General features: G+C 34.1%; 1 protein-coding gene across 1 annotated transcript; it reads left to right on the plus strand.

Annotated features, from left to right (window-relative positions):
- Nucleotides 1-4903: 4903 nt before the first annotated feature.
- On the plus strand, nt 4904-8020 carry LOC149256051 (uncharacterized). The gene has a single exon (XM_089455192.1). The coding sequence runs from the start codon at nt 4904-4906 to the stop codon at nt 8018-8020; it is 3117 nt and encodes a 1038-aa protein (XP_089311318.1).
- Nucleotides 8021-12003: the final 3983 nt, after the last annotated feature.

Below are 12003 nucleotides of genomic sequence, written 5' to 3' on the forward strand. Positions count from 1 at the left end.
TTATGAAAAAAAGATAAAATATAAAGACAACCGAGCCAAAATTCATTATGAAAAAAGATAAAATATAAAGACAACCCTCTCAATTGAACAGAGCATGCCAAAAAAATTGTCGTGTTGATGTTTTCTGAATAAAAATTAAATTCGCAGAGGAAGAAATCAAACATAGAATAAAATGCACGGAGGAAGAAATCAAACCTAGAAATCCTTATCACACTCGCAATGCTTTCTCACACCGAAATCGTTTCCCACTTCACACAGATCCTAAAATATTTTCACATTGTGCTTCCTCATAAATAGAATTGGACACTTTCCTTTTGTGTTATTTATATAGTTAGGGAGAGCCATGTTTTTTTATTAGGGCTGGCATTAGATTAATTAGATTAAATTTTCACATTACATTTACGTTTAACATTTATTTACATTTACATGTTTTTTTTACATGAAATTACCCTGTTTCATTAGATTAAATTTTCAAATAACATTAAGTTTATGTTTACATTTACATTTACATATTTATGTTTTTAGGTGAGATCTTTTATTTACATTTACATGTTTATGTTTTTTTACATGAGTTCTACCCCATTTCATTATATTAAATTTTCAAATAATATTAAATTTATTACTTTTACATTTACATGTTTATGTTTTTAAGTGAGATTTTTTATTTACATTTACATTTACATGTTTATGTTTTTTTCTACATGAGATCTACCCCATGTCATTAGATTAAATTTTCAAATAACATTAAGTTTACGTTTGCGTTTACGTTTACATTTACATGTTTAAGTTTTTAGGTTATGTTTAAGTTTACGTTTTTACTTGAGATCTACCCCATACATTTATGTTTACATGTTTAAGTTTTTAGATGATATTTACACCATAGGTTTACGTTTTTACTTGAGATCTACCCCCATATTGACTCTAATATTTAAGTTTTTAAGTGATATCTATGTCATAGGTTTACGTTTACGTTTTTACTTGAGATCTACCCCCATACTGGGTTGTAGAGTGCCTCTCGGCGCAATTAAAAGGACAAAAAAATTATTTCCGACTCAAGTGTGGAAGGTACACGGATGTCTAGTCTTGGTTTGATCATTACGGGATAAAGCAGGAGATCACTTTGGAGAATAAAGGTAATATTAAAAATTATACTATTACTTCTAAATTAGGGATAAGTTGTGAGATGTTAAGGAGCTAGACGGGAAAAGTGTTATCATCAAAAAATGATCACCTAGTCATTTCTAACTAGGTGGATTGAAATACACTATGTAGAATTAAATTTACCATAGTAAAATCACTTTCACTGTGGAAAATAATTTAGTAAACCACTTTTATTAAATTATTTTTTGATTTAAATAAAAAAACCCATGAGAATAATTAGATAAACCATTATTTATTTAATTTTCTCTAGGAATAAGTATTAAATCATTGTTTAAATAATTATTCCTTGTCACATTTGACTAAATCCCCTAGGAATAATTAAATAAATCATTATTTATTTATTATTCTTTATTTCATTATTGGAATAATTGTTAAATCACTCTTTAATAATTATTTCAATTTCACATCATTCTTAATCCTCGCAAAATAATTAAGAGATCATTTTAGTTGTTAATTATTTCTAAATAAAGATATTTAAGCATTTTAAATATATTTTCCCTCTCCAATAAATATAATAAAGTATTTCAAAAGGTTAGATCTTGATTTGGTTAATATTATTTTATTATTCTTGTTCCTGAGATTAACTTAATACTTTGTTATAAATAGGAGGGTTTTCCATTCATTCTTCACCATGATCATTATTATCATCACCATTAGCGTCTCTTTTCTTTTGAGTTCTTAACATTCTTTGGGTTTTTTCACATATTGAGAGAGAAGATTGGTTATTGAAGCATCAAGGGCATCAAAGGGCCCATCCCACGGAGGGGGATTTGTAGACTCTTTTTGTAGATCTCCTTCACTAGGTGTTTTCAATAAAGAATTTATTCAATTAAAGCCTTTCCATTCGAGTTAGTGCATTGGATATCTTTAATGTTGTTTGTTGTTTTGGATCGTTTATATTTTTGTTGCAGGTTTTTCCATTTTTATTCTAGATCTAAATCGTAAGCAACCATCAAATTATTGTTAGGGCCACTTGTCACCTAGTGACTTAATTGAAGTGTTTTTGGTACACCTTCCAAGAAATTTCACACTAACAAAAAAGAAGCTAAGGTATTATATGGAGGTGATCAACCCCACTCTTGCTAACAAGAATTACATTTTTGTCTTGACCAATGTTAAGAATAATATGAACATTGGGAAGATAAGAACTAATTCTCATGAGCTTCTAAGTGAAATTGGGGGTTGGTCTATTCCCAAAATACCATTGGATGAAAGAATTTGTCATCTTTGTGATACTAAGAGGGTTGAACATGAAAAACACTTTTTCTTGGATTGTTTGGCTCCTACATCCATTTTCATTTCCAAAACCTCTAACACACTACCAACCTTCTTGACTTGTTAAGTCAACAAAACTATAGTGACCTTGAAACGCTTCTTTCCCTTCTTTCTGATCATAGAAATAAAATATTAAAGAGTCTCAATTAATCTCCTATTTTCTTAAGATTCTATAGGCCACATTAGTCTTAGTGGATGTTAATCACCATCATCATAAATCTAATATGATATTGTAAAATTAAAATGTATAGATGTTGTAACAGAATGTTTAACATTTTGACTACATCAAATTATATAAAAACCAGCATAGATCCATCTTAAGCAAAGATCTACCCAGAGCCGAGAGACATTAAATTTTTTCAAGTGCTAACTTATTTTAGAGTGCAAAAACCAATGTGTAATTTTTCATTGTTTAAATTGTATTCTTGAATGCTATATATTTTCCAGTATACATCAATATTAATTCATATTAAAAAAAAATATTCAATACTTACATTGCACATTTTTTGTACACAACATTAAAATATTTTCTTTTAACATTTTTTTTATATATAGATATATATCAAGTTGATATTCACATAAGTTAGTTAACATAGATCTTAAAATAATCTATTTAAATAACGTGTTAAAATATTTTTGAAAAGTATAAGGTTTAAACATTTTACTCACTATTTTGTTTACTTCTAATTACTTTACACAAAATTAAACATGCATAACATATTCTTTTTGTTATTATTAATATTATAGCTAAAATTGTTTTTCTATTTAGAGAATATTTTATTTTTTATTTTAATAGGACACTTGTCAGCGCCAAATTGAGCACGGACATACTTACACATCGCCTTCACACTGGGCTATAGAAAGATCCATCTTAACCATGGAGATCAAAACTCTTTAGGCACACTTATTTTGGAGTGCAAAAAACAAAATGTAATTTTTTATTGTTTAAATTGTATTTTTGAATGTTATAGAGATTACCTAACATGTGTATTGATATATTTAAAATTATGTCAATATATTTTAAAAATAAGTCAATATTAATTCATATTAAAATATTTTATTTTAACATTTTTTCTATATATAGATATATATGAAATTGGTATCATATGGACAACTAATTAAATATGCATAGCATACATTTTGTCTCCAACATTACTTTTTTATTTAGATAATATTTTATTGTTATTTTAAGTGGGATGGACATACTTACACATCACTTTCACATGGGTTGTAAAATGAGCTTGTGGGCTCAATAGAAATAAAATAAATTAAAAAATAAAAATAAAAATATTAATGTGATGTAATGTAAACATTTTAACTTGGTCACAATAAAATAAAGAAATAAAAATAAAAATAACAAAATGATGTTAATGATGATGTAGAACAATGTCCATTAAGACCAATGTGTTCTATTGGACTTTAAGATAAGAATAACCCTAAAAAATAAAATAAAAATGACCTATGGTATTGATTTATCGTACTTATGTGGAATATAGCCTATTTAAAGGGGGGAATTAAACCAGCCTAAATGCATCTTAACCCAAATTTACCAAGCCCTAAGAGGGATCAAATCTCTTGATATATAAACTTTTTTTAAAATAAACAGAAATGTGATCACTCTAAAAACTTAGTAAATCCAAATTAATATATATATATAATTTTATATTATATTATATTGTATTGTAAAATTAAAATTTTACATTTTAATTTTTTTATTAAATTATTATTAAGTAAAATTAAAAATAGTTTTTTTTTAATCGGTTCCCATTTATTTATAGAAAACTGTTTTGAAAATAATAATTTATAGAAAACTGTTTATAGAAAGCTCTTTTTAATTTGTATGTTCCTGTCCACTATGAAGAAAAGAGAGAGTGTTGGAGGACACTAATGGACTATTTAGAACAGATCAATCCTACAAACATAGTCATTGGAGGGGATCTGAATATCATTCTAGACCCCAAAGAAAAAAGAGGAGGGATTTATTCTAGAGACCCCTTCGTCAACACTGTGGGCAATCTGATTTTACGGTGGGACTTAGTTGACTTCAAACCTATAAAAGGCAAATACACCTAGTCCAACAACAGATCAGGAGAAAATCAAATCTCAGCTAGGCTGGACAGGTTTCTCATCAGCAATACATTAATGCTGGACAATAGAATGGTTTTCTCCAAGATCCTCCCCAAGCTTACATCGGATCACAAGCCAGTTCTAATTTGTATTAAAAAAGAAGAAGATCTCGGCCCTCTTCCTTTTCGCTTCAGCCCTCTCTGGGCAGGCAGAGATGGATTCTATGAAACTGTTCAAACGGCCTAGAGGATAGCTGTTTACAGATCCCCAAGTTATGTGTGGGAACAAAAAATAAAAAAACACCAAAAAAGCTCTGAAAGATTGGATAAAAAAATCTTTGCAAACCCCAACTAGCCAAAGGAAGGAAGTAGTTCTTAAGCTGGAAAGAGTCCAATTCGAAATGGAGGAGAAAGATCCCTCTCCCACAGATTTAGACATAGAAAAAACTGCCCAAAGGAAAGCATATTGTTGTTTCAGAACTAAAGAAGAATACTGGCGTTTAAAGTCCAGAAGTTTGTGGCTCAAATCTGGAGATAGGAACACCAAATACTTTCATAGACAGTGCAGGGCACGAGTTTCCCGTAATCACATAGCAGAGATAACTAGCACAACCAGACAGGTGTATAATGGATTTTCACAAATCAAAGAAGCAGCGGTCACTCACTTTCAGAATCTTTTAAGTGCGGAAAGAAATGGAAATGAGGAGGACGCAGAGGAGTTCCTCTCAACCATCCCAAACCTAGTCAATGAGGAGGACAATGATTCTCTGTTGAGCCAAGTCACGGAAGAGGAGATAACCAATGTAGTTTGGTCCATGGAACTGGATAAAGCTCCAGGACCCGATGGGTTCTCAGCTCACTTCTACAGAATCTGTTGGGAAATCATCAAAAACGACCTATTCAGAATGGTAAGAGGAATCTTGAGGAAGGCAAAAGTAGGCGGAGGAATAAACTCTACCTTCCTAGCCTTAATTCCCAAGGAAACAAACCCAAGGACCTTTGACAGATATAGGCCGATTTCTCTCTGCAACTTATCTTATAAGATTGTGGCCAAGCTGCTGGCCAACAGAATCAAGCCTCTCCTCCCAAAGCTCATCTCTCAGGCACAAGGAGGATTCGTAAAAGGCAGACAAATTCTGGACAATGTCATCCAGATTCAAGAAGCTCTCCATTCCAGCCTAACCCGGAAAGAACAAGGTATGATCATTAAATTGGATATGTGCAATGCCTTTGATCGTGTTAATCGCTCCTTTTTGTTCAGGGTTCTAGCAGCTTTTGGCTTTAAACAGGATTTCATAAACCTTATCAAGGCTTGTACAGAAAACGTTTGGATCGCCCCAATGGTGAACGGCAGACCAACGGAATTTTTTCAAGCAACCAAGGGATTGAGGCAGGGCTGCCCTCTTTCGCCCTTCCTATACATCTTGATGGCAGATGTTCTAAGTCGTAAGCTAACCCAAGAGAAACAAGTCGGTACCATTCCAGGGATAAGGATAGTTCAAGGCATAGCCCCGGTGAATCATGCACTATTCGCAGATGATTCAATTCTGTTGGGGGGCGCATCCATAAGAATTGCAAGCGCTTTTAAAACCATTCTTCAACAGTACTGCAACATCACCGGTGCATTAGTCAGCGAAAGGAAAAGTGCAATATACAGTTGGAATATCGATCAGCACGCTACAGACAGAATTGCCAACGTTCTGGGGTTCAAAGGATATGCTCTGTGGGAAAAAATCAAATATCTCGGCTTACCATTGACGAGGGGCTCCAATCGAAATCAACTGTGGGAAGAAGTGATATCTAAATTCAAAAATAAGATAACAGCGTGGGGCGGAGTTTGGCTCACCACCGGAGGAAAACTCACCCTCATCCGATCCGTGCTCTCTGCCCTGCCCACATATCAAGCCTCGCTGCTGCTGGCTCCAAAACAAATCACTGACCAAATTTCCAGCATCATTCGAAACTTTCTTTGGAGCGGAGGGAAAGGTAACAAAGATCGCTTCCATCTCATCAAATGGGAGACAGTGAAACGCCCAATAGCTGAAGGCGGACTTCAGATCTGGGATCCCCAACATGCAAATCTGGCATTGGGAGGCAAACTCCTGTGGCAATTAATCACAGAGCCTTTGCACCCAATCAGTCAGCTGCTGAACCTCAAGTATTTAAAAAAGCAACCAGTCTCATCTTTCAATCCAACGCAATCCCCAAGAGGAACGCAGGCCTGGAGGCTGTGTTGCAGAGGGATCGAATTCTTCCGAAACCATTTATACAAAATCCCTGGGAATGGCAAAAATTCGCTACTATGGAAAGAACGAATCATGAATCACTCCCCTCTCTCAACCATCAACGAAATAGCAGAGTTGAGAGCCTGGTTAATCTCAAAAGGAGTAAGGAAAATTGAGGATATAGCAGAGTGGGACCTCAATGGCAATTGGCAGCGTTGGACATTTTCAATCATCCCAACCCACTTAAAAGAACAGTCAAAAATTCTGTTAGAGGCAATAACATATTTTACACCTGTGCATAAGGAAGAGGAAGATCAATGGGCATGGGGAAAAACAGGAGAGTATACGGTCAAACAAGGCTACTTTCAAATGCAAGGAAAACAGGAGTCACAGTACCCGGAATCAGTTTGGAAACAGATATGGGAAAACTTCAGCATCCCCAAGATTAACTTCTTCAGTTGGACCTTATTCCACAATAAAATCTTGACCGGAGACAATTTGTGCAAAAGAAACTTTGCAGGCCCGCATCGTTGTGTCCTCTGCAAGAACGCTTCAGAAACTGCAGTCCATTTGTTTATTGACTGTGAGTATGCACAGGAAGTGTGGAACAACTTCTTAATAGGGCTGAATGTGAGTCCCCCAACACGCTGTCAGATCACAGAATTGCTTTTGACATGGAAAACTCGGTACCCCCACAACATCAATGAAAAATCTCTTTGGCACAAGTTATGGACTGCAGCACCGAAATATGTATGTTGGAAGTTGTGGCTCTCTAGGAATGAAGTTGTCTTCAACCAAAAAGACATAAATGCAGAAGCAGTAGCAAGGCAGGCCAAGGATCTCCTCTTAGAAACTCTGAGACAAACTAGTGTCAAAGACAGCAACCTCAGAAATGAAGAAAAGACGTGGTTGGAAGGCTATACACCCATGCCAATTACACATGCCATCATCCGCCCAAACCGCAAGGAAAACTGGCAGTACAGAGACAACTCGGACAATTTTCAGAATTGGTGGAAGTCACAAGGTAAATGTACAATCTTCTTCGATGGGGCTTCGAAGGGAAATCCAGGCAGGTCAGGAGCAGGGGGAGTCATATACTTTCAGAATGGCAGAAAAGAGGAATTCAGTTGGGGACTTGGGCTAAAAACCAACAATCAAGCGGAAGCACTCAGTCTATTAAAAGCTTGTCAACTGACCAGAAAAGGAAACGAAAATGAAATTATAGTTTTTGGAGATTCAGAACTGCTGATAAGGTCTCTAATACACAAGAAAGCCTCAAAGATCCAGTTCTAAACAAGCAGCTAGCAAGAGTAAACAGATTAATGAAGGAATTCTCATCAGCACAGCTCTTCCATATCCTCAGAGATTTAAACACTGAAGCAGACAGGTTAGCAAATGCAGGATGCAATCTTGAAAAAAGTATGATCAGCATAAATGCAGAGACTCCGAAAATGGCAATCATACCTTAGGAGTACTAGAAAAACAGAGAAAAGCTATGAAAGTGATTTGTAACTCTTGCTTGGCTTTGGCCTCAAATAAATAAAAATACTCGTTTCAGTTAAAAAATAATAATAATAATAAAACAATTATAATATAAGTGAACTTCCTTTTTTGTTTTTCCATGCATCTGAAATAGAGAAAATGAATGTGAATTTAAATATTTTGAATGAAGAAAGAGGCAGTCACTTTAATAGGGTGAAAAATCCATGAATGTCCAAATCATTGTAAAAAGAAAAATAAAATATATAAAGCTCAAGTCAATTTATAAATATGTTATATATTTACAAATATTGTAAAGGAAATAAGATATTTTGTGTGATCTATTTTTAGAAAAATATATAATTAATTATTTAATAAAAATATATATTTTAAAAAAATAAACATTTAAATTTTAAATTAAATTTATGGAAAAAGAAGGGAGGAAAAAATAAAATAAATTAAAAATTGTTTTAAAATAGTATTTATATATAAGATTTTTTTTAAAACCAAAAAATTATATAAATCGAATTTTTATGAATTTGAAAATAATATATTTTATTGAAAATATTTTGAAAGTGAATATTTTTATTTAAACAATTATATAAATTATATTTTTTTTATCAAACTCATTTATATTTTAATTAATCTAGATTCATTTAATTCTAAATTTATCATGGATTGGAAAAAAAAATTCTCTTACCATATAAATATTTTCTTAAATTATTAATTTAAAATTATTAAATCTAATATTATTAATAAATTATTAATTTAAAATTATTAAATCTAATATTATTAATATATTAATATTAATATTAGATTTAATAATAATAATAATAATTATTATTATTTATATTTATATTAATATTTAATAATGTATTTTATATGGCATGATAATGAAATTTATAATGAAACTACATAAAATTAATATTTTCAACTATTTCAACTTTGAAGTTGAAATATTTATGTTTTTAACATTGTCAATCTATTGTTCGAACTGATGCGCGGAACAATGTCTTTGTGAGATTATGTCTCGAATTTTCTTAAACCCACTCACTACCTTTGAACCCTAGACAAATCCATCAATTGGCGAAGCGAAGCAAACCGAATCACCAAATTTTGCATATTTTTTAAATCTAATTCCTCCAAATTTGAAGCAACTAGACGTTTGGGGCTTTTTTGTTGGGATTTAAACGGATCTTAGCTGGGCTCCTTTCATATCTCTACAGGTGGATTTGTGCTGGATGAAAGTGCCTAAGACTGCCATACCATCTAGGGTTGTGTAGCATTATCTTTGAAATCTATTTTCGATTTGTTAAACAACAAGTGGGTTCCTGGCGCATCTATTCCATGTGGTCTTTGTCAATCTATTGCTCAAACTAATATGCAAAACAATGTCTTTGTGAGATTATGTGCCCATATATTCCCTGTGGTCTTTGTCAATCTATTGCTCAAATTGATGCGCAGAATAGTGTATTTGTGAGATTATGTCTCGGTCATTCTCAAACCCTAGCAAACTATACTCTAATCCGCTAGAAGTAAGGGAGTATGTTTTAACACAAATCTAGCCAACACATTTTCAGACCATTGGAAGGAGTTATTTCATATTAACTAACACTGGATTCACTGGTAATTTTGAGGATGTTAGAAGCTAATTTGAAGTTGGTTGCAACCCTATATAGAGATTCTTAGTCACTGAGCAAGTCTGTGGGGACTGGTGCGACCTCTTGGCACATTTTTGGCCTTGTACCTTGATGTGAATTTGAGGACGTATGGAAAAAACCGACCCTATAAAAAAGTTGCATCTCCAACCCTATCAAATAGTTGCATCTCCAATGCTGCGGAAAACCCATGATTTAAAATTTTAGGAAGTCAAGTGAGGGCGCATTCAAGTGCTTAATTTTTTTTATCTTGGGCTCAACAATGGCATCAATGTTCCCTCACACCCTAGACAAATCGATGAGTTCTACAGAAAACCCACAGTGATATCTCTCTTCAGCGACAAAGTATTCTTTTAAGACATTTGTGGTGTTGATCAGGTGCTCCAAAATTTTCTCAAAATTCAAAATTTTTGAATCGGTGTGGAACCTGAACGACCACGTAGTTCTTGTCATACTGAATCCAATGCAACTTGTTTCACGCGAAATAGACTTTGTATGCTTTTAGAAACATGTTCTGTTCGTTTTCCTAAACAGACGAATTTTTGCAAAAAAAAATTGACAGACGAGTCAATAGTCTATACTGATGGCGTGGCGCTAACTGGGCATGCCTGTGTGGCAGGATCACTGTGCATTGACTATTTACCTCCAACGAATTAGGTGGTGCCAAGTGGCACGATTTCAATGGCACTGATGTGGCATGATATGGTTGGTCAGTTGGTGGCCAACCATAGGCTGCCATGTGGCCCAGCCAAGGGCCGCCACTTGGTAGCCCGAGGGCCACCAAAATTTGTTAAGGGCCAAATGGATCGGGCAGGGGTCGAACACCTGCCATCTACCATTGCACCACTAAATGTCTTATTATATTATGCCTTGCGGATTGTATTTAAATTTGAAGTGTTGTGCCATTCAGAAAAGGGGACAGCCCTTGGGAGCATGCAACCCAACAGAACCGCGAGTGGAGTGGAGTGGGGGCCCGGCCGGCGGGGGCGGGCTTTTGGCCTTAGCCTCGGGCACGTGGCCCCCCATATGGCCTTAATTTTTGGAAATAAGGCCACATTGGGCATTTAATCGCTTCGACAAATTCGTCCAGAATTTGACGAAATCGGTGCCCAGTCAATGGAAATTGGGGCAAATTTGTAGGATGGTGTCGAATTTTTGGGAAATTGTAGAGTGAATAGTGCAAGAGCTAGGGGAAGCCATAAATTATTTAGTTTTTGACCAATTCAGGAGCAGAAAGAGGTTAGATAGGCATTTTTGGGCATTTTGGAGCCATTGGAGTAGGTTTCAGAGTTGTTTGAGCATTGTAAAATGATGTGTTCACACTTTTGAGTGTAATAGAGAGGGTCAAGCCTTTGGAAGTTGGACCAAGGAGACGTAGCCCAGGTGGGGTGAACTCCTTCATCATGTGTTGTTGTGATGTTGTTTTGGTGATGTTCTTGTTTGTTGTATGTTGTTGTTGAGACATTTGCTTATGTTAATTTGTACATGAAATTTACATAAAAACACTTAAAAACTCTGGATAAAACTTGCAATTAACCTCATGAATCCTTAAGCACTTTTACATATTCTGAAGAGGAATTTAGCACAGCAAAACTAATTTTCCCATTTAGATTAGGTGTGGTAATTTGGTACAATACCCCTACGGTGCAACCTTGCATTGGTTCTGCGACACTCAATACAACTCTGACTGGTGTATATGTTCCCACTTACCCTTCTCTTGTTAATTTTTGCTTATTTACACTTTGAGTACTTCCCCTCATATTTATAATCCCCCCTCTAGTAAAGGGAGACAAGTAAAATTACCCTAGAGAGTCTTTATGAGTACATTGAATCTTTAGAGGGACGAAGAGAAGAAAGAGAAAACCATTTTAAACTAGAATTAACTACAATGCTTCACAACAACCACAAATCATTAGAAAATAAAATAATCAAATTCGAGACTAAGCTCCAAGGAATGAAAGGTAGAATTCAAGAAATAGAACGTCGCAAACAAGCAATGGTTAAATAAAATGACACATTGAAAAGCGAGATTAAAAATCTAAAAGAACGACTACATAATAACTCAGCCCTAAGTAATACAGAGAATAAATTAGATATTAAACCCATAAAAGAGGAAATTAATAAACTAATTGTACTTGA

This window comes from Pinus tabuliformis, chromosome 7 (assembly GCF_031772625.1).
Source record: "Pinus tabuliformis cultivar Carrire ecotype Pingquan chromosome 7, CPIR1, whole genome shotgun sequence".
Lineage (NCBI taxonomy): Eukaryota > Viridiplantae > Streptophyta > Pinopsida > Pinales > Pinaceae > Pinus > Pinus tabuliformis.